This window comes from Lissotriton vulgaris, chromosome 10, assembly GCF_964263255.1.
Source record: "Lissotriton vulgaris chromosome 10, aLisVul1.2, whole genome shotgun sequence".
Taxonomy (NCBI): domain Eukaryota; kingdom Metazoa; phylum Chordata; class Amphibia; order Caudata; family Salamandridae; genus Lissotriton; species Lissotriton vulgaris.
This window is the reverse complement of record NC_141698.1, coordinates 50,042,932-50,066,509: the sequence shown is the minus strand read 5'-3', so window position 1 is coordinate 50,066,509 and position 23,578 is coordinate 50,042,932. Positions and strand designations below refer to the sequence as shown.

General features: G+C 46.1%; 1 protein-coding gene across 1 annotated transcript in view; it reads left to right on the top strand.

Annotated features, from left to right (window-relative positions):
* Window positions 1–23,578, top strand: part of CFP (complement factor properdin) — a 105,182-nt gene that overhangs the window by 42,948 nt on the left and 38,656 nt on the right. Inside the window, exons 2-4 of the mRNA XM_086940428.1 lie at window positions 6,698–6,848; window positions 19,288–19,457; window positions 22,989–23,159. Coding sequence (XP_086796554.1) covers window positions 6,698–6,848; window positions 19,288–19,457; window positions 22,989–23,159 — 492 coding nt within the window. The remainder of the gene's footprint in view (window positions 1–6,697; window positions 6,849–19,287; window positions 19,458–22,988; window positions 23,160–23,578) is intronic.

Here is a 23,578-nt window from a genome sequence, read left to right as displayed (position 1 = left end):
GGCTTGGCACCTTGTCCCAGGATGTGCATTGTTTCAGACCCCCGAGAGCAGCAGGCTCTCGACCCAGGAGTCCAGAAACATGACTGGTGTTGGCAGCTGGCAAGCAGCCACTCAGCCAGGACACTAGTGTTAGGTCATTTTTCAGGGGGCATCTCTAAGATGCCCTCTGAGTGCATTTTTCATTAAATCCCACACTGGCATCAATGTGGGTTTAATGTGCAGAGACGTTTGATACCAAACTTCCCAGTTTTCAGTAGAGCCTTCATGGTGCTGTGGAGTACTGAACGACAAACTCCCAGCACCATATACTCTTAATGGCAGTACTGCTCGTACAATGTCTAAGAATGGACTTAGATACTGTATTGGTACTGGGCTCATGCACCTGTCTCCTCATCACTGGTACAGTTCACCTAGCTAGAGGTGTGGCTTACCTATGCCAGGGCAGTGGCTTATAGGTATGGCACACAGGGATGTGTGCCATGTCGACTCTAAACTTTGGTCTGCACCAAAACAAAGCCTGCAAGGGCAGTGTGTGTGTGTGAAGGTACACAACCTCTAAGGGTGGCACAATAAGTGCTGCAGTCCTTAGAGGCCTTCCCTGACCACAGTGACATAGGTACCTGTGGTACCAGTTACAAGGGACTTATATGTGGCAAAAGAGTGCCAATTGGGTTTTGTATCAATGCAGTTCAGGGAAAGAACATAGGCTCTGGGTACCTGGTTGGCAGGGACCCAGGGCACACTCAGTCAAAGTACATCAATGGTTTGCAAATAGTGGGGGCAGCCATGCAAAAAGGCACTTTCTTAAAGGGACCCCTTTTTTCAAACACATGGCAGCCCTGTCATTGTGCTCCATGTCAAAATAATCTGTTCAAACTCTAGTCTTTGGCTCTATGGACATTAGGGTTAGATTTGATGAAACTGGGTGTAGGGGTGTCTGGTAACCTTGTGCGAGTGGCTTGGCCTTCAGTAGCTCACAATGATTTTTCACTGACCAGAAGTAGCTACCACTACAGAAAAGTTCGGAGACCCTCATTTTGACATATTAGTACAGAGTAAAACTAAATGGGTCCCATTAATATAGAAATTATACAGGTTTTTAGGAAAGAAATCACTACACATTTAGCAGATCCCAATCAAAGTGTGTTCATGCAAACAAAAAAAATATTACTGCACAGAATAGCTTTTTTATGCACACTTCCCTAACTCTCATTCTTGCAGAGTTTGTATCAAACGTAAAGTGCTGTATTTCGTACAAAGTAAAGCTACATGTTCCTACTTTTTTAATAAAAGGTGTGTTTAGTTTATTGTGGGCATGATTCCAGATATGTTTTTACAATAGTCTTCAGTTCAGATTTAGTTTGTTTTCAGCCTGTGTACAACTCCTCTTTCCTTAAGGAAGAGCAGGGCAAAAGTCCTAAAAAAAAAGAAGTGGGGGACGCTGACATCACGACAGGAAGTGACGTCACGAAAGGTGGCTTGCACCATCAGACTCATTGCCTCCCCTCGCTCACCCCTTAGATGCGATTGCATCAGAGAAGCCAGCGCGTGAGCAGCGATCTGAATGAGCTCTGATCTCGCCCCAGAGAGGCCAAAGAGTGAATGTGTGGCTCCATTTGCTCCAGTAATCGAGATCCTGGTAAAATAAGTGTGGGGGGGACGCCCTCCACCCGCGTGGTACCCCGACTCGAGCCCTGAGGAAGAGCCCTGTAAAAGCCGCATTGTACAATCCTTATGTATAATGTAAGTTTTTCACAAGGAGGCAGTGCAGGGGTCATGTTTTCAGACCCTGCAAAGGACAGTGCCTGTGGCATAGCATGAACGTGCTTTAAAGTGACATTTCGAAGGAGTCATTGTCTTTATTCTGTTTAAACTCCATCTAAATGTGAAAGGTTTTGTCCGTTGCAGCAGACAAGAGTCATTCTTCAGAGTACCAATAGGGGGCACTGGTACCACATTTACACATCTTCTGTGCCTTAATACCTGAATACATCACGAAGAGTGACCAGCCGCGTCATGCCACATATTAAGTGTTCATTTGGTAACTTTTTTTTATTTGTTTGATCTAGAATTTTTTGGGTTGAAATATAGAAGTTATGCAGCAGATGATAGATTATGTGACCAATATGAGGAATCCATTCTTATGCAGAAAAAGCAGTGGCTCGTGATACAATTTTGAAGCAAAATGTCCATTTAGGACAGGTGTTTATGCCAACCTTTGACCACAAGAGTGACCCAGCAAGCAAATCTCCAAGAGCAGCTAATGTGGCGTTTGGAGGTGTAAATGTCTCCAGGTTGATGGTGTATTTTGTATTTTGTTTACCTTTTATTTTAGTGATCAGATCAAATTCTTTATTTCCAAGAAATTAATTCTTATAGAAATATTGCACATTACCCAAATCATTGACCTATACAATTACAAATATCATAATATCACCAATGCATAACACTTAATTAAATCAATGAAATAGCACATATCACAAGTCTAAACTGAATATAAAATAGTATATGAGTTAAAATATCTTCTCTCTAAAACTCATTGGGAGATCTTCAGCTCAATATCCCATGTATATTAAAATATTTGAAAGTGCAACAGTTTTAACCAAGCACCCACCACTCCCCCGTCAGTTTAGGCAACAAGATTGCATTATACAGGACAACATAACATAAATAGGCAGAGAGACAATCCGCAGTAAAAAATCTCATTTCACAGGGCATCATAGTGTACTTAGCCCTAGAGGAGCAAAAACAGCAGGTCCCATTTATGAGAAATAAAGTGCATTATAGGGGGCCAAATAATGTACCCTTTATTTTAGTGTACAGTCATGTTGTCATATCAGGGGCACATGATACCCTGGCCTTGACTGAGTTTCTGGTGCCAGGTCCTCAGCTAAGCTCATTCATTGGTCCCAAAAACAAACCAAATGCTTGGACTACAGCAGAAGTGATCTAGGCTTCTTTAAAGGACCGGCTTGCATATAAGCATCCTAATTAGGGACAGCATCAATGTCACTCTTTAGTAAGTCACTCTTTCAGTGGTCCTGGGCTTCGGGCAGTCCATCTGTGCATGAAAGCACACCTGCAGAAGTGAGTCCCTCACCACAGACTGAACCATCAGTGTGCATAGGTCTTTGCATAGAAACCATTTATATGGTCAGTGGTCGTCTTGAAAATCTGATATGGACCGCGTATCTATGTTGAATGCTCTTGCTCGCCGTCCTGGTCTCCCCGACAGCACATCCTTCATGGGATGCAGGGCCGGCTAAAGTGAGATGCAACTGGTGCAGCCCTACCTAGCACTGACTTTGGTGCGCTGTGTTTAACAATAACTATTGGCTGAAAATGTGAACTTCCTTGTGCATTCAGCAGTTTTCAGGCAGCAACAAAAATGTCAAGATAACTGTGGTAAATATTGTTCCTACTAGTGAGAGATTGGAATTTTGTCTAGTGGCAGTTTTGACTCATCTTAAACTAGCCCGGAGGGTTAATGTGCCTGCTGCAAAGAATGTGTACTGTGCAGATCACAAAGCTGAGGGTGAGTGAACTATGAGTAGCAGAAAGTACACCTGGGGTCAGGGGAGCACTGACTGTGTAACACCAGATATGTGCCATGCAATCATTGCACCTCCGGCTGGCTTGTTTGTCCTTGCAAAGGTGTTTCCTCATTTGCATGGGCCACTCCCCATGCGAATGAGGGAACATCCCTTTGGGGTTGTTGCAGCTCAATCAATACCATATAAGTGGCAGCACCAGCATCTGCAACAACTTCTGTAACACCAAAGAGCCCTGAGATACAAAAGATGGCCTCAGCTGTTCGGTGACCTGCGAGACACTTTGCAACATGTCCCCTGGTGTTTATATTCAATTGCACTGTGTAAGATAGGTAAATACCCCCTTGTATTTACACAGAAAATATGCTGAGGATGACTACAGCAAACTATTTCTAAGAGTTATACCTTCAATACCATGCTGCAATCTTTTTAAGGTTGATAAAAGTATTTTTCTTCACATGCTTAAGCATCCTCAAACCACCTTCCTCTGGGTCTTACATGTCTCTTAAGTTCGGCTGATTTTCAGCTTAGCCCTCCGGATGCTCAGACTGCCTTGTTTCTAAGAATGAACCTATCAGTTAGGGGGCTGCTGTTTCTCTGCCATGCTGGGTCCAGGGCCGGACTGGCTGTAGCAGGCACCGGGCATTTTATCCGTGGGCTGCCAGAGTTCGGGCCGGTTTTGGGCTGATTTGGTTACAGGGCCGTTTTTGCAGCATCGTAGCAATATCAGTCGCTGTAACGAAATCGGCCGAAACCAGCCCTGGCAAACAGCTCGGCCACACCCCCAACCGCCCCGGGGGGCCGGACGAGAACTTCGCCTTGGTCGGTTTTGGTTCCCAGTCCTGCTCTGTACTGTATCTCCCTATCACCTTCCCCTTTTCCACCCGTTCACCTCATATACCACCACCATTTCAATTTGTTGTAAAACAGTATATCCAATTTATACTATTTTTCGTGATTTCCAACTAGGTAAAACAATTTCTATAAAACATATTTTTATCGAAGCAAACAATGGTACTTGAGCTTTTCCTTATTCATTTTTTATTTTGTTAGTTCCATTACACTCATCTGAACGAGACAGATGTTTTCGAGGACAGGAAGCATCTGGTCTAATATCATCATGTTGTCTGACGACATTAAGGAGCTTTGGGGCTGTTTGCAAACCCCTTGCACTGCCAGTGCGTCACTTTTTATATGGGGAAATGTGACGCAACAGCGGCGCAAGAGGCTTGCAAATCAGCCCCTTTGTCTCTCAACTTGGATTCTGTGGCAGAGCACTATTTCTCAATCCTCCAGAGGATATATGCACAAGGAAATGGCGCAGAGCAGCGAAAATTTTTGCAGTGCCGCTTCATTTAAAAAACGCTGAGATGCGTCATATTCACAAGAGTACAGCGCACCCCTGTGTTTACCGTTCACTGGCACTAGAAATAGCTGCCTAGTGCCAACACAGACACTCTTGCGCTATAGTGCAAGGGTACCTGTGTTGCAGAGATGATTTTGTGCAAAGCAGGCACCCTTGCACTATGATGCAATGGTGCCTATGTTGTAGGGAATTATTGTTTATGTGCAGGAAGGGAAAACTTCCTGCACATAAACAACCTTTAAAGGCGATTTGCTCTTTCTGTGTGTACTGCAGAATGCAGCACACATGGCACAAGCAAAAACAAGGAGAAGTACAAGTATTTCTCCTCGCTGCACCAATCTAACGCCTTTTTGCATGGCATTAGTTTCTGTCACTGCCTCAGATTCACACATCCTTGTTAATCTGGGGCAGCGTCAGAAAACAATGGGTGTTGTGGTGGAACGCCCACAGCAACACCCATTGCACGCCCCTTTCAAGCAGAGAACTGCATGAAAAGGTGCCATGTTTAAAAGCAGCGTTAAGCCATGCAAAGTGGCTTAACACTGCTTTACAAATAAGATGAAAGGCATTGCGCCACCGGAACATCTAAAAAATGACGGGCCCTATTCACAGAACTAACTTAAGACAAAATCCTAAACTTACTACTTTGGTATACACAGAAGTTAGGATTTTGTCTTAAATTGTCTTAAGACAGACTTAACCCCTTCGCTGCTGTGGCTATTCCGCCACAGCGCTAAGGGAGAGGAGGGGCTGTGCGGCTCTCCCGTACACGTGACGGAACCGCTCCATCACGGCCCGCGGGTGAGCTGTGCTTGTGACGGAACGGTTCCATCACGGCCCCGCCCGCTCTTTAGAATGTCAGTGCAGGTGCGGAATTCGCCCCGCGCAGGCGCGCGAGCGGGCCGCGACGGAACGGTTCCGTCACCAGCACAGCCCACCCGAGGCTTGTGACGGAACGGTTCCGTCACGAGCATGGGAGGGGTTAAGGCAGACTTAAGACAGACTTAAGATAGGATATTGTCATAAGTTGTCTTAAGACAAACTTAAGACAAAATACTAACTTCTGTGAATACCAAAAGTAGTAAGTTTAGGATTTGGTCTTAAGTTAGTTCTGTGAATCAGGCCCGACGTTCCAGTGGTGCAATCGCCTTGTAAATATGCCCCCAGGTCTGATGTGTTTCCAAACAGAGACTACGCCTACGTTAAAGTTGGGTTTTAACAGAAAATACTCCTATTTGTGGAGGAACAGTTCAGTCTGTAGGAGAGTCCGCCACCAGGATTCACTCGATTTGCTGAATTTCTTTCACCACACTATCCCTTCCTGGGATGAAAATCCACTGGTTTATTCTCCACCAGATTTAGAAATTCCTCCAAAAATCAGTTTCCAAGCAGGTACTAAAAATGTGAATATTGTCTAAAATTGATGCACATCTGAAACAAATTCATACAGAATTTTCCAGAGATGGACATCACATGACCCTTACCCGTGGAAAATTATATGAACTTTTAAAAATGAAAGGAAAGGCAAAAAATAAAGACTATAAAATGGTGTGTATGTTTTCCTAGGGGATTGTGGTCTCTCTCCAGAAATTCTTCCAGCAGGATCTCAATTAGAACAGCTTCTCAAAGGTGCAAGTCATTCCTTGGGTGGCATTGGTAGTTTTAGGATGGGCTTAACCTAATGACACAGCCTGTGGGAACCAACCCCTTTCTTATCTCTGATCATGTATGTCACCCATTGGCTTCCAACAGTAATATTTCTGTTCCTTCCCTCTTGTAGTCTCCGAGAGTGTTTCCTGCTATAGTAGCTTCAACAACGCTGACGGCAACTGCGTGGACTTCCTCGGGGACGACGTTTCAGAAGACGATTGCTGTCTGAACCTTCAGTATGGCTTCAAGCGTGATGAAGACTCCCCCTGTGAAGCTTGCTAGTAAGTGTACTTCATGATTGGAGATGAGCGGGTCAGAGCCAGTGAGGGGGCAATGGGCAGGTTGGGGCTAAAGGGCATCAACTGTGGTGGTTGGGGCTGTTTGCCTCTTGCATGCTGGGGTTGTTGTACTTGACTTTGCAAACTGGACCATGTGCACCCCTTCTAACTTGACTTTCAGGGCTGCAAGAGTGTGCACTTAAAGGCATTTAAGAGAGCTGGTGTGAGAGGCAGTGGCTCGGAAATCAAAGAGTTAAACAGCAGACACCAATATTGGACTGTTCAGTCCAATGCTTATGTTAGGAAATAGAGGTACTTAAACATTACCACAAAACAATATATTACCTTCAGTAATGGAGACTAAAGTACAGGGTTTTACTAAATACACTACTGCCCTCTTTGGTGGTCCTGCACCAACTACTGTGGTCTAGTTGCAGTGAAAACATAATGGGCTGCAACCAGGCATAGATGCGATTAGTAGACTTGTGTAGGAAAGTAGGACCTGCTTCTTATGGTTACCCCAACTTTTTGCTTGATGTTACACTGTTTTTGACTATTCTGACTGGAATCCTGCTAATCAGGACCCCCAGTCTATCTGCATTCTCCCTAAAATGTTATGGGCCCGATTCACAGAACTAACTTAAGACAAAATCCTAAACTTACTACTTTTGGTATTCACAGAAGTTAGGATTTTGTCTTTAGTTTGTCTTAAGACAGACTTAAGACTGACTTAAGACAAAATCCGAACTTAAGTCTGTCTTAAGTCTGTCTTAAGTTCGTCTTAAGACAAACTTAAGACAAAATCCTAACTCTGTGAATACCAAAAGTAGTAAGTTTAGGATTTTGTCTTAAGTTAGTTCTGTGAATCGGGCCCTCTGTCATGTACTTAGGTACACTCCAGATTGGATACTGGGGTACCCTTGTCAGTCCCTAGTATAGCATATTTATCCAGGACATAGGTACCCCAGAGGCCTCCCATGGGCTGAAGCATGTATTATGCCACCATTGAGAGGCCATGCAAAATGGATCTACAGGCCTTCCATTGCAGCATGTAAGTTGGTGCATGCAACACTTACTTAAGATATAGGTTTACTATATCTAAGAGTCACTACACTTAAAACCTATAAGTCACCCCTATAGCAAGCCATGACAATCCTGAAGGCAGGGTTCTTGGTTCTAAATCTTAGGAAACCACTGCATGAGCAGGACACCCATGCAGCCTACGGAGTCCATTCTTCAGGGTTGTTAGTGCTGCAGCTATTTACAACATATAGAGTAGCATTATGCGATACCCTATCGTGTATTTGTTGCTGCCAATCAGAGACACATTTCTGCCCTCCAGCTGCTGAGCCAAGCTCGAGCAGGGGAAAGCAGAACAATAGACATCCTGTCCCAGGGAGGTGTGACCACCTCCCAGACAGGATTTAGTGTATTAGGCCTGGGTGGGTGCGCTTGCAAGTGACCGAAAGTCTGAATGAGGGGCACATTTGGTGCCCCTGTGCATAGTCCAGTTCAAACCACTCCTGGGAGCCGTTGGGTCCTGCTCTGGCACGAAACTGGACTAAGGACATGGGAGTAACCTCCCTACTGTCCTGACCCTCCCCTGAATCTGTCTAACCCTCTCCCATGTGTACAAAAGGGCTTAACTGGCTGAAGGACCCTAGATTTGATGTGGACAAGATTCTGACAAAGAAACCACTGACCTTTGACCGTCTGGACACTCTGGACTTTGCTGGACTTTGTTTGGGCCCAACTTTGTCTCCCACTCCATCCAAAGCATTGTCTGTGCCCGTGCACCATACAGGCTCAGTGCAGGACCTGTGGAGCATCAAGGAACACTGAAGACATCTCCCTTGTAGTGAAGGAGTCACTCCCCTGCAGAAGCAGGCATCATAATGCAACTGACCAGTCTGCTGATCCTGAGCTCCTACGGACTCCAAAGGCTCCAGCAACACAGGGAGTGGGTTCCACATTTCTTGAGGTCCAAGCTGCCCTCTTGCCAAGTTTTAGGACAACATCCCTCATGGGAGCTGCAATAGCCATACTCCTGTGCACTGTGTACTTTTGTAATTGCATATGCTTGTTGGTGTTCCCAAAACAAGTGCACTGGGCTCCGAGTAGCCCCAACCTATGGCACCAGTTCCACCAAAGATTTTGGCCTCCTCGCACAGAGTGCTCCGTGGGCTGTTGCTTTGTAATTCTGCTTGAGGTCCTCTTGCGAATCCTGTACCTCCGGCCTGGTGGTCCTCTTGAGGTTCAACACTGCTTTTTTGGGCTTCCCTGGTTGCTTCAGGCTTGCCCCGACTCCCCTGTGCTTGGTGAGTCTCCGGTGCATTGCTGGTCTGAACGGTAACTCCTCTTGACCATCTTCGTGGGTTGCCAAGGCTTGTTGGTGCTCCAGCCAGACATCGACCCCTCAGCACTCGACATCCTTTGTGGGACAGCTCGAACCCGGCTCCTGGTTGTCCTCGACGTCTCCTGGTCCCGGTGGCTGCAGAGTCAAGAACCCCCTCAACGCACCTGAAGCACCCGACATTGGTGGGCATTCGTCTACCGAGCCCCTGGTCACTCCTGAGTGACCCAGACTCTGTCCCCTCTCCTTTCAGGTACTCTTCGACACTAATCCACCTTTGGATTCTGACAGACATTTTCTTCTTTCCGCAGTGGCATTTCCTTGAGGTCTTCCATTGAGATCGACGGCAGTTTCCGACACCACTTCAGACCTATGCACCCGGCTACCCTGTGATAGGTAACTCTGATACTACGGTATCCGTGGGTGGGGTGTCTCTTCAACCTCCTATGATCCAAAAGGCTTCCTTGCAATCCACTGGGTAGGGGCCCTAAACTTTAAAACTGCAACCGAGACTGTCCCATTGAATTGTTCTCACACTACACCCGTCCTCCGTGGGGTCCCTACTTACTCACATTGGGTGGTTCCTTGGGGTCCCAGCGATTCTACATCCTCTAGACACTGTGGGGGCCGAGAAGGGGGAAGGGGGCAAAGTAAAGAAAAACAAATACAACTTACCTTACCTCCTTGCCTCTCCTTGCCATCCCTAATCGTCGTCTCCGCAGGAACCAGGAAGCAAACCCAGAATCCCCTGACCAATCACAACGCTGCAACGGTTCGTGCTCAGCCAGGCAATGGGGCCCTGGGCATGTTCTCCATGCAGGCGGTAATGCAGCCTGCATGGAGAACATGCAAAGTGCGCATGATTTTTGTCCTGCCCAAGAGGGCTGGCCAAACATTCATTGTACACTTAGGAGAGTGCCACTACTCCTCCCCTGCTCCTACAGCAGAGCAAACCGCCCGCCCACAAAGTCACAGCAGAAACAAATAAAATGATAATAGGAACCAGTTCATTTAATTTTTCCTTTATTTGCCAAAGGCAGTGAGGCGACACTCCTCCGACTCAGTGGAGGGGACACCACTGCTGACCACATATGCCACAAAGGGGATTTTTGTTTTAAATAAGTGTTAAAATACCCTAATGCGGAGCGAGTGAGCCACTGGATGTTGGGGTGAGAGGTCAGGTTTATATGATGCCTAATAAATCTCCCTTTTGGAGGAACACAGCAAGATGGGGAGAGAACTGAAAGGGGGCGTAAAATGACTTTATGCATCTCTTCTTTTGGGCGCAGAAGTGCTCAGTTCTAATTGTACATGCCTTGCCTTGAGGGGCGCTTTTTGTGCTTCTCTTGGGAGGGGACTGCTCTTTTTGTTAAAACCCCAAAACTGGTCCTAGGATGCTTGTTTCCGGTCCAGGGAGGACCTGGCTTAGCAATTCGGGCTGGACTGTTCCCATGAGGCACAGGGTCATGAAGACTGATTTGCTTATGGCCAGGTCTAAACTGGGGTGGCATGGTGAGCAAAAAAATGATGGATTTAACCCAGATCTCTTGACTGGTGGTGAATGTTTTGATTTGTTCTGCATTCCATCTATCAATTGTGTGTCTTTTGAATTCTCGCCCTAAGTGTGCAGGGTATGCCCAGATGTGGGTCCCGGGTTCACTGTTCCACTGGATTCAAACTATCCTGGCTGATGAGGGGTGAAACCCCGAAACTAGTCCTAGGATGGTTGTTTCTGGTCCAGGGAGGACCTGGCTTGGCAGTTCGGGCTGGACTGTTCACATGAGGCACAGGTCAAGACGGATTTGCATATGCCCAGGTCTAAACTGGGGTGGCATGGTGAGCAAAAGAATGATGAATTTAACCCAGATCTCTTGACTGGAGGTGAATGTTTTGATTTGTACTGCATTCCGTCCATCAATTGTCTGTCATTTTGTTCTTCATAACTATGGGGCTCCTTACGATGGCAGAAGACCTGCCACCACCAGCAGTGAAATCATCGCCTGCCAGATTATAATGGTGGGCGGATCCAGACTGCGACCGTAACGGGCACAAAGACCTCCTGCCATGGAACCACTGAGCGGTCTGCATCTGTAAAATAGTGGTGGTACCTAGCAGGCACTGTCCGCCAAATTAGGATGCTGGCTTCAGCAAGCCATTCCATGGCGGCGAAACTGACATGGAAAGGCTGGCGGGGATTGATTTTGGTTGTGTTGGGGGAGGTTTTGGTGCACTGGGGGTACCTATGGTACCCCCCTATATTTGACTGCACTAAGTGGCAAGCACCATGTGGTGCTTGCCACGTAGTGCAGTGAAAAGCAGCACATGCATTTTTGACATTGCGGTGGGTACTGCAGTCGGTAGCACCTGCCGCTGTGTTAAATTGTATGATGCGACCGCCATAGTGGGGGTCACATCCTAATTTGGAGTGCGGGACCGCCTCCTGCATGTCGGGCGATCCCGATGCCCGCCATCGTAATCGACCCCTATATGCAGACGTGCTATGCCATCTTGGGAATACTCTACGGTGCACTCCATAGGGGAGGGAGGTTTGCTCTTCCACATCTTCTAAAATGTTCCTGTTTGTGGATCTTGAAGCTTGGGGTCCAACGTGTCATAGAGGATAGGGGTCTCGATGTTTGGTAGGGTGGTTTGCACATTAGATGCGTTTAACTGGGTCTCTCAATATTTTTTAGTACTTGAGCATTTTCATGTCATTACTGACTGGAAGGCGTTCCTTTCCTCTCATTTTGAAATGATGTGTTTCAGATGTGGACTAATGGAGGTAGCGTGGCTCCATATGCCTTTTCTTGTCCCATTCCTTATTGCATGAGGTGTTGGCCCCACTTACTCTTCTTGGCACCCCATCTGAATCTACGTTTTAAGTCCATGTTTTACTCTCAGGCAAGACAGCCAATTCCCTTCTTTATGAAAAGACCTCCCACACTCCCCCCTTCCTTCTTTGCGGTCTTGCTACGGATAGCTCTCAATATCTGTCAGAAAACAACATTCTATACAAAGTAGAGGTGGGGGACCCAACATATCAATGGGGAGGGCAGAGCTACATATGAGTCAATGGTCTGGCTCGGATCTTAGAGTCTGTGAAAGAGCTGAGCCCTGAAAATGTTTACTATGTCAATCATAGACCACACATCATGCAAAATATGTCTCTTCAAAATTCAAAAATGTTTTTTCTTTAGCATGTGAAAGCTTTGACATTATTACGTCACATTATAGCACTGCATTGAGAAGTACTTTATTAAAAGTGGTGATTTTTAAACATGAATCTTGAGTGATCTAAGAGCCAAGGCAAATTTGGGACACTCTAGACGTAGAGATGAGCAGGTTTAGCCTCAGGAGTCTGTTACTGCAAATGCATCATTTTATCGACGAGTTCCAAGGCAGCTACTGACAAAAACTTGCCCATCCTTTTCTGTACATAAGCCACCCATTATGGTCGCTTTGGCACCCCTTGACAGGCAGTACCCCTGGCTCCATCAGCATTTAGCCCTGCAGTGTTTTGCAACAGGTCAGAGGCGGTGCACATGAAAAACAGGTGAGGGTGAAAAAAAATGTCCTTTCCACTTGACTTTTTCGACCATTTGTTGCAATTTGGCACCTTCTTGTGGGCATTTGTGGTGGCGCTGTAAGGCAGCTGCCTATAGTGAGGCCCGCTGGAATGATGCGATTCTGTGGCTGCGGCTATTTTCGCATAGTTATGGATTTGGAGCATTTGAAGCATGGATTTCCATCACCTGCTACAAAATCTGTAGATTTTAACAAAAAAATGTTTCTACCTCAAACGGATCAAAAGTTAGTAAAAACGTGGCAAAGTGTCCTCGCGCAGTGGAAGGCCCTCGGCAAAGGTTAACTGGTCATCTTTAAGTTGCTTATTTCTGTATTTGGTTGTTAAACTGGTACTTAAGGGGTGAAATCTTTGTCCACACAGTTTAACCACGTGTAACAATTACAAATTAATGAAGTACTGCTATAATAAAATGTGCCACGTTATGCTGCATAATTTGCCTTTTCTTGTCGAATAATTTAGCCATCCCTAACGCATAAAATGGTGCTTCCATGCAGCATAATTTCAGGTGCCCTCACCAGCACCTTGTGGCAAGAGGCCCTGAGAAAGACCTTCATCTCCTCCTCCTCTTCGACAGCCTTTCCATCTGTGGCTGTGCTTCACACATCTTCTTGTGAAATGAAATATGTAAAAAGCGCCTTTGACCTTTCCGAAGCTGTTAATTTTCTGCTTTGCTGCCTCCACCGGGTTGTGTGATTTCAAATCTCTCCAACTCCGATATATCTCGCGCTGTAACCGCAGAGGGAGGGTGAGTAGTGGCTGCTCCCTGTGCTCGTGGTAAAGAAGCGAGGCCCGCAATCTAAAGAACATTTGCTTAAAAGGTCAGATGTGGCTGGTGGACATTTTAAAGCGCTCGCGCGTTTGACGTTCTGAACGCACATGCGTGGGGGTGCCTGGGGTGACGGCTGTATCACAAAGGTCGCTGTGACCCCTTAGAAACCAGGCTGCGACCCCGATGGGCGGGAATGACTTAGTCTGTGTAACAGGGTAATATATTTATTTATTTTTATTTATAAAGTTTTATATAGCGCGTACTAGATCCCATGGGATATCAGAGCGCTTTACAATAGGAAGGAAAGGAAGGGCAATAATGCAAATACATCAACAGGTAGGGATAAAAACAAGCATGATCACAGATTACACGACAAATGCCACATGGAGGTTATATTAACAATTGTACAAGGGTAGAGAAGGAGGGGCATAATATGGGCAGTTTCGTTGTTTCAGAAACTGCATTGCACATGGGGGGATGGGGGGGCTATGGTGGTGATGGTGTTGGGAAGGGGTGCTTGCTTCCTGGCACTCCTAGCTACGAGCATGTGCCAGGAAGAGGCTGGTCATAAGGAGGTGAATTATGAGGATCTGTCAGTCAAGGAGCCCTCATTTCATCTTCCTCCAGTGTATACAACTATGGAGGCGCTAGCTGTGAGTTTGGCTGGTTATGAGTTCTGGTTACATAAACAAGGGGAATCCTACTAACAGTGACTAAGGGAAGTGTTACCCACAGGAGTGTGGGAGCACTTAGTGTTTTGTAAAATACCCCTCACACACCAAAAGGCCCCTTGGTGTCATGCTTCATCATAGGGGTCTTCGCACCCCTCTAGCGGGATGCGGCGTGCTGCGACCTACGACTACGCGGGAGCACTGATGGTAATGACTATGTGTGGTGCGTGTGGTGCAAGTGATAGGGATATTTACGTGAGTGGTAGGATTTAGAGAAGAGTTAAAAAGTACCTGGCTCGTGGGTGTATTGGAAAAAACTTTATTCACAACCCCGGGCTGGTACTACTAAAAGAAGTGAAGTGCAAGGTTTGATCTGTCGTATTTATGGACAGTACCTCATGTGTGCGTCGACATGTTTCGGAGCATGTGCTCCTTCTTCAGGACGGGGGCACAACTTCCCCACCTTACTCACGTTTCACTAATTTGTAACTTAAAAGTTTTGTGTAAGTAACAAAAAGTGAAAAATATTTTTTTAAGTGTATAAAAATATATAGGCTATAAAGTGCCTACAGCGGTTTTTGCTCAAGTTACATGCAATTGCATGACCTGAAAAAGAAAAAAGAAAAAGGAGATGGTCACCCTAGTCATGGGTAGCTCAGACAGGTGAAGTCACCTGGAACAAATCATTTGCTCAATTGGCCCTGTAAAAGAAAAACTAACAAGACATACAACATAGAAAACACACATTTTTGTCTCTCAAATGAATATAAAGGAAGTGTTGGTCATACTTAATAGGTATAGCTTGCTTGCTTCATGAGCACTCTAGAACGTCTGGGGGGTGATTGCTATTTGTGCAATGTAAGTAGAGAAACAATCTGGGTTTTAAAATCATTTCTTGCTTACTTTGTCATAAGGAATGCTTGTGTTGCAAACTCTATACTCACAAACTCGGGATGAGTTGTCCTCCGTCTTACCCCACACGCTGCTCCGCCGGAATGAATCAGAGAGTCTGCCGTATGTGCTATTTATACCCGGTATTCCTAATTAGTGGAGCCGTCTATTGAGCCCAAGCAGATGTGATGTTATACCCAAATAAGGGTAATCCGCCCTTTATTCATTGATTGTTAGGCTGATTGTAGGTCCTTTTAAGGCAGGTCCAGTAGAGCCTGCTCTCATTTCAGCCCCGTGTCCGTGCGTAAGCCCCCGTGGTCTGTCTTTGCTTCGCGCACGCTTAGTTAGTGTCTATCCCCCAGTCTCCTGAAGCAATGCGTGTGATTACTACGGTACAAAAACCTTGCAGCGCCACCACTTTTGAGCCAAGTACGCACGCGGGGGACTCTGTGTCTTCCCGCAGCGCATGCGCGATTACCCTTATTTGGGTATAACATCACATCTGCTTGGGCTCAATAGACGGCTCCACTAATTAGGAATACCGGGTATAAATACCACATACGGCAGACTCTCTGATTCATTCCGGCGGAGCAGCGTGTGGGGTAAGACGGAGGACAACTCATCCCGAGTTTGTGAGTATAGAGATTGCAACACAAGCATTCCTTATGACAAAGTAAGCAAGAAATTATTTTAAAACCCAGATTGTTTCTCTACTTACATTGCACAAATAGCAATCACCCCCCAGACGTTCTAGAGTGCTCATGAAGCAAGCAAGCTATACCTATTAAGTATGACCAACACTTCCTTTATATTCATTTGAGAGACAAAAATGTGTGTTTTCTATGTTGTATGTCTTGTTAGTTTTTCTTTTACAGGGCCAATTGAGCAAATGGTTTGTTCCAGGTGACTGCACCTGTCTGAGCTACCCATGACTAGGGTGACCATCTCCTTTTTCTTTTTTCTTTTTCGGGTCATGCAATTGCATGTAACTTGAGCAAAAACCGCTGTAGGCACATTATAGCCTATATATTTTTATACACTTAAAAAATTATTTTTCACTTTTTGTTACTTACACAAAACTTTTAAGTTACAAATTAGTGAAACGTGAGTAAGGTGGGGAAGTTGTGCCCCAGTCCTGAAGAAGGAGCACATGCTCCGAAACATGTAAACGCACACATGAGGTACTGTCCATAAATACGACAGATTAAACCTCGCACTTCACTTCTTTTAGTAGTACCAGCCCGGGGTTGTGAATAAAGTTTTTTCCTATACACCCACGAGTCAGGTACTTTTTAACTCTTCACTAAATCCCACCACTCACGTAAATATCCCTATCACTTGCACCACAAGCACCACACATAGTCATTACCATCAGTGCTCCCGCGTAATCGTAGGTCGCAGCACGCCGCATCCCGCTAGAGGGGTGCGAAGACCCCTATGATGAAGCATGACACCAATGGGCCTTTTGGTGTGTGAGGGGTATTTTACAAAACACTAAGTGCTCCCACACTCCTGTGGGTAACACTTCCCTTAGTCACTGTTAGTAGGATTCCCCTTGTTTATGTAACTAAGACCGTGGAGTAAGAATCCTACATCATTACTCTACCTCCCTCCTTTGTTAAATTTGTATGAGTTCTGGTTGTCATTCTGCCACCTTCATGGCCATGGCACTGGGGACCATCCTTTAATTTCCACATTAAGGATTGCATTTTCTAGTGCAGCACTCTGGAAAGTGAACTGAAGCATAGGTACAGAAAGTGATTTGCCGAGGATCACACAGTTTGGGTGATAGCTTGGATTCAATCACAGGTTTCCTCGTTCTGAAGTTTGCAGGTTTGCCAGTACACTCTATTCGCTGCCTAAGGCATCCTTCGTGGTGACCTACAGCCTTCGCTTTTCAAGGTATTAGTTTAAGAGTCCCATTGGAAATTCAAAGAGCAATTTCTACTAAAAGAAAATCTATTATTTTTGTATTTGTTGGTGACGGTGTTGATTTTCAATCCTTTACAACATATTGCAGTTCTCGAATAGCGCATTAATACGGTTTCCACAATAAAGTCTTCATAGTTACTAACTTTTTAAAATAAAGCATTTGGGGCCAGAAGTATCAACATTAAATTTTTTGAGTCTATTATAGCGAATTTAACCGATTTGCAATTATAGACTCGCAAAATGCAATGTACGTAGGTTTTTGCAAAATTTTTGCGAGTCGCAAATAAGGAATGGCTTCCCATTCCTTCCTATGGGCCTGGAGGCCCATAGGAAGGAATGGGAATTGCATGCACAATTTGTGAGTAACCAATAGGTACTCGCAAATTGCGAATGTAATTTCAATGGTGCAAGGGTGCCAAAAAGACAGAGCCTAATATTTGGCCTCTGCCTTTGAATGCACAGCAAATGTGGCAAGATAAGAACAAAATCTAAAAACTTGTTTACAGAAAGTGAGCACTTGCAGAACAAAACAGTAAACAGGCTGTGCTCCACAGGAAGGAAAAAAGACATGCTGGATAGCCTAAAACAATTAAACACTGCAGATGGAAAGCAAAGATGTAAGTTACAAAAACAATGGTAAGCAGTGCGTTTCAATTCATTTTCAGGTAAGCTTTCGGAATGTCTCCAAAAAGTCTTTAAAAACCAGACGGCTGTGCTGTCTGGTAGGCTTCGATCTAACAAGGTTGGAGCTGCTCAGGTACGGTTGCCAGGCTGATGTTATCAGCTTCAGGAAGTGGATGGTTGTTCCTTCAGTTCCCCAAACCAGGACAGCATCTCACGGGCTCTGCACTGAGGAAGGCAGCAAGTAGGTTGTCACACGCACAAGATTCATTCAAATAACCACAGTTCTGTGTAGCATTCACTGTATCTTGTGTAGGGTGCCATTCATTTATTGATTTTGCCAAAGTTTTTGAACCACGCGCATAAACATGCACACCCTCACATATCCAGGCACACACAGTCTCAGATAAAGAATAAGCACAATATTGTATTTTATTGTAATTGCATTTATATAGCGCTTACTACCCCTGATGAGGTGTCAAAGCACTTTTTCAGCAAGTGGCACGCTACTCCGGAACCCATAAAGTATTAGTGGTGAGTTAGTATCGTGAAATATGAAAGTAAATTGAGAGGTGGATATGTTAGTCAGTTATTTGGATTGAGAAGGATAGTGGAGGGATAGAAGAGGTAAAAAGGTTTGCACTTATATAGCGCTTGCTACCCCGATGGGGGTGTTGAAGCGCTTTTTCAGCGATTAGCACGCTATTCTGGGACCATAAAGGATTAGTGGTGAATTACTATAGTGAAATATGAAAGTTATTTGACTGGTGGATATGTTAGTCTGTTATTTGGATTGAGAACAATACCGGAGGGATAGACAAGGGAAGGAAATAGAATGTTTGCTTTTTGGAGCTTATAGCAGTAGGAAGAGGCTTGGGATGAGAAACAGGGAGGTGGAGGGCGAAGAGTCAGGGGGAAGGGTTTTTAGAAAGGCTGCTTTGGGGAATTGGAATAGTAAAAGAGATATGAGATGATGCAAGGAGGGGTAGCGTAGGGGAGAGTCTAGAAAGGGTTATTTTGGGGATCACAGTAGTATATCACATACACTCGCACGCACACACACGCACACACACACACACACGCACACAAGCAAATGCACACTCACACACAAACATATTTAGTTTAAATATACTGGTGAAGAGACCCCAGTTTGAGGGGCATCTAGATGGGATTTACATGGGAGGGTTGGTACAATACCTATACCACTTTGGAAATACTTAAAAACTCACGTGCCCCTGCACTAAATTTATAGACCACCAATTGTCTGCACATAGCCAGGCTGCAATGGCCACTGTCGGTTATGAATGTGGGCTTCTTTCAAGCATAACCACAGGCCAGAAGAACCTTGAGTTTGGCTGATCGCCATGTAATTGAGGAATAAAACCACAGGGCGGACCAGGAAAAGTCAAAGAGGAGCAGGGTGGCACAGCTGTCCTTGCCATGCAATGTTCTTTGTCTCTAATGACGTAAGCCTCTTCCTGCTATTTCCAGACTGAAGATAGAGCATGCGCAGTCACTCTATATGCACGTGGCAGCAGTAAGGCAGCTGGAGAGACGGAAGAGCCCTTGGTCGATGACGTCATACTGACGCTCTGCTTTGTTTGTCTCGTGCCCTGCAGCCCTGCAGAATGGAGTGCATGGAGCGCCTGGGGGCCCTGCAGCGTGACGTGCACCGAGGGGGTGCAGCAGCGTCGGCGGGCCTGCTACGGCCAGGGGAGCTGCGGGGGAGATGAGAAGCTCGAGAACAAGATGGAGACCAGAGTCTGCGCCTTGCAAGACTGCTGCCCACGTGAGTGCCCAGAGCTCCTCCGAGTGCCCACAGGCCGTGCTAGCCTTTCTGTTGCATTCTTGTGTTTTTTTTACCAGGATGTTGGGTGATAGAACTGAGCTGCTCTGACAATTGGAGGTTTTCAATTTTGGGGCAGTGGGAGCCTCAAGATGGCAACAGGGAATCAGTTTCCCTGTAAGGGGCAAGATAGAAGCGCATTGGCTGCTGTACATGCTGGGTTGTGGGGAATAGAGTAGAACTCCACGCACAGACGTATGCTGCTGGAACGATTCTTGTGGGGCTTGGAGCAGGATCCAGGCATGGATGGAATGGTTGTTGTGGGGCAGAACTCCAGGCATGGATGGTTGCTGCTTCGAATGGATCTTGTGGGGCTTGAAGTAGGACCGTTCACAAGGAAAGGGATCTAGGTGGGGGCCCTTAAAGGGTAGAGAGGTCCCCACAAAGGAGGTTGGAGGGGATACATCTTCCCTATTAAAAGTATCTGCAGACAATTGGGTATCCCTTCTGGAACCAGGCTGATTCATTCAAGAGAGAAAAAGAGGTCTAGGGGACACCAAGGATTTTTTCGTCAGTCTTTTGCCAACCCACTAATGTGGGTGGGAAGGGGAAAAGGCCCTTTTCTTAATATAGTCCCCAGTCACTCTAGCTCACTCTGACATGCTTCCTCATCGGGCTCACCTCAACTCTTAAAGGTTGGGGTGGGCTCAACCATATTTCAGAGAGCACTTACGTAAGACTTGGTGTATCGGGCATAACTTTAAAGATAAAATTCCTCCCCCACTCCTAAAGTATTCTTTATTACTGAAGTGGGAGGGATGGTTTAAAAACAAAATAGTAGGGTTTAGAGGATGTGGTGGTCCTATGACCCAAACTAGAACAGCAACACGTTTCAGCACTTTCTAATGGCCTGTAAATGGTCTTGTGCTTTCGTCAGGGTGGGATGCGATGAAGCCACTTACCCTGAGAACGGGAGTGAAAAGTGGGCATGCAAATTGCATGTGTGATATAAATATGTGGAACAAGTCTGATACTTGCCGCTGTAGTTAAGAGGAATTACCCCACATTATCAGGGTGTTTGCTCCCAATTGGCAGGGGTTGGGACATTTAATAGGAGTTCAACTTTGGTTGCATGGCGTTGGAGTGCTGGTGGTGAAGACAAACAGAAAAACTACTGATGTGGTTGTATTGCGTAGGTGTGCTGCTGGTGGGGACATAGAGTAGGTTTCTGGCTTTGTTTGTGTGGTCGGTGGTGCGGGCAGTGGAGACCTGAAGTAGAACTCCAGATTTGTTTGCATGGTGTAGGAGTGCTGCTGGTGGGGACATATAGTAGGGTTCTGGCTTTGCTTGTGTGGTTGGTTGTGCTGGTTGTGGAGAGTTGAGGTAGGACTCCTTCTTTGTTTGCATGGTGTAGGAGTGCTGCTGGTGGGGACATATAGTAGGTTTCTGGCTTAGTTTGTGTGGTTGGTGGTGCTGGTTGTGGAGAGTTGAGGTAGGACTACTGCTTTGTTTGCATGGTGTAGGAGTGCTGCTGGTGGGGACATATAGTAGGTTTCTGGCTTTGTTTGTGTGGTTGGTGGTGCTGGTTGTGGAGAGTTGAGGTAGGACTCCTGCATTGTTTGCATGGTGTAGGAGTGCTGCTGGTGGGGACATATAGTAGGGTTCTGGCTTTGTTTGTGTGGTTGGTTGTGCTGGTTGTGGAGAGTTGAGGTAGGACTCTTGCTTTGTTTTTCATGGTGTAGGAGTGCTGCTGGTGGAGACATATAGTAGGGTTCTGGCTTTGTTTGTGTGGTTGGTTGTGGAGAGTTGAGGTAGGACTCCTGCTTTGTTTGCATGGTGTAGGAGTGCTGCTGGTGGGGACATGTAGTAGGTGTCTGGCTTTGTTTGTGTGGTTGGTGGTGCTGGTTGTGGAGAGTTGAGGTAGGACTCCTGCTTTGTTTGCATGGTGTAGGAGTGCTGCTGGTGGGGACATATAGTAGGGTTCTGGCTTTGTTTGTGTGGTTGGTTGTGCTGGTTGTGGAGAGTTGAGGTAGGACCCCTGCTTTGTTTGCATGGTGTAGGAGTGCTGCTGGTGGAGACATATAGTAGGGATCTGGCTTTGTTTGTGTGGTTGGTTGTGGAGAGTTGAGGTAGGGTTCCTGCTTTGTTTGCATGGTGTAGGAGTGCTGCTGGTGGGGACATATAGTAGATTTCTGTCTTTGTTTGTGTGGTTGTGGAGAGTTGAGGTAGGACTCCTGCTTTGTTTGCGTGGTGTAGGAGTGCTGCTGGTGGGGACATATAGTAGGTTTCTGGCTTTGTTTGTGTGGTTGGTGGTGCTGGTTGTGGAGAGTTGAGGTAGGACTCCTGCTTTGTTTGCATGGTGTAGGAGTGCTGCTGGTGGGGACATATAGTAGGTTTCTGGCTTTGTTTGTGTGGTTGTTGGTGCTTGTTGTGGAGAGTTGAGGTAGGACTCCTGCTTTATTTGCATGGTGTAGGAGTTCTGCTGCTGGGGACATAAAGTAGGTTTCTGGCTTTGTTTGTGTGGTTGGTGGTGCTGGTTGTGGAGAGTTGAGGTAGGACTCCTGCTTTGTTTGCATGGTGTGGGAGTGTTGGTTTTGAAGGCATAGAGTAGGACTTTTTCTATAGTTGAATGATGTTGGATTGCAGACTGTGGGGAGGGGCCCAAGGAAGGTTTAGAGAATGGAGGGCAAACAACTGTTTAGCTGTGTAGGGATGGCATAAGGGTCATTATTATGTGTGAGAAGGCTTGTAAGTACTGGCGCAGGGTGCTGACCATGTGCAAGTAGTACACTGTGGTAGTGTCGACAGTAAGGTGAGCATGCATACCATGCATGCAATGTCTTTTGGAATCATGGGATGTAGGAGGACCTTTGGCCACATGATCTGAGTAAACCTTTAAAAGGAACACTGGCTCCATGATACCACAAAAGGCACATTTCTCTTTAGGGCAAATGTGGCTCTTCATCATCTGTGCAAAGCATATTTCGGAGACAATTGTAGGGCGGTCGAAACATCATGATCCTTGATGGGGCCAGTGAGGCAACTGGCCCATCTCTACCCAGACAAGACAGAAGACAGGCCATAGGGAATTGTGAGGCACTGGCAATGTTGCACCATATGCACATTTGGCTTGATTTTTCATGTCTTTAGCCTAGGTTTTGTCTTACCCCAGCAAAGGTGCTAAGCGAATAATTCTTTCATATCTCTGCCTGCTTGTCTCCTGTCTATCCTCTCTGCATGTTACTCTCCTCTCTAAATGCTTCGCACTTCCTTTCCGGCCTACCAACCACACTCCTCTTTGCTTCTCTCTGCCCTCTCTGCCTGTGTATCCACTGTGACTTATTTTCCCTGTTTTTTCTTTATCAGCCTCTTTCCTTTGGCTACCTGTCTCCTCTTTGTATTTTACTCTTTTCTCTCTGCCTGTCTCTTTCCCTAGGTTCCTGCTCATGTCCTAGACCCCCCCCCCCTCATTTTCCTATCTACCATCTGCTGAGGCATTGTAACCAAGCTTCTTGTGTCACCTTGTTTTTCCAGAGGATGGTGGCTGGTCAAATTGGACCCCCTGGTCACCCTGCTCAGTGACTTGCAAGTCTGGAACCATGGAGAGGAGGAGAGAGTGTAACAACCCGACACCAACCTGCGGAGGAACCTGCCATGGCACAAACAAGGAAATCTCCAATTGCGACACCGGAAGGATCTGCCCAAGTGAGTGCCCATTTCACACCTCCCTCTGATGTGGAAATTAATTGAGATATCCATTGGGTGACGGAGAAAAGGAAACCCATTCATAGGTAGAACCTTCCCAGAATGGGACTAGACCAGGGAAACGCAAAGCTGATGGGTGGAAAAAGAGACATGTCAGTGTTAGCGCTCAAGGGAGCATGGCTTTTTTTGGGAAAACCCAGTGGCAGCTAGCTTTGATAAAAAATGGTGAGGCACGAGGGCGCTCGACTCACTATAAATGCAGAGCTTGAGCACGACCGCTGAGGCAATTCTCCTTTCCACTAGCTGGCAAAGGAAGGACTTCCTTCCTGCTTGTGGACTGGAACCCTAACCAATCCTGGATCTGCTTTGATGCTGTGCAGGCAGCTCCAGGATTGGTGGGAGCAGGCTAACCCAGTGGT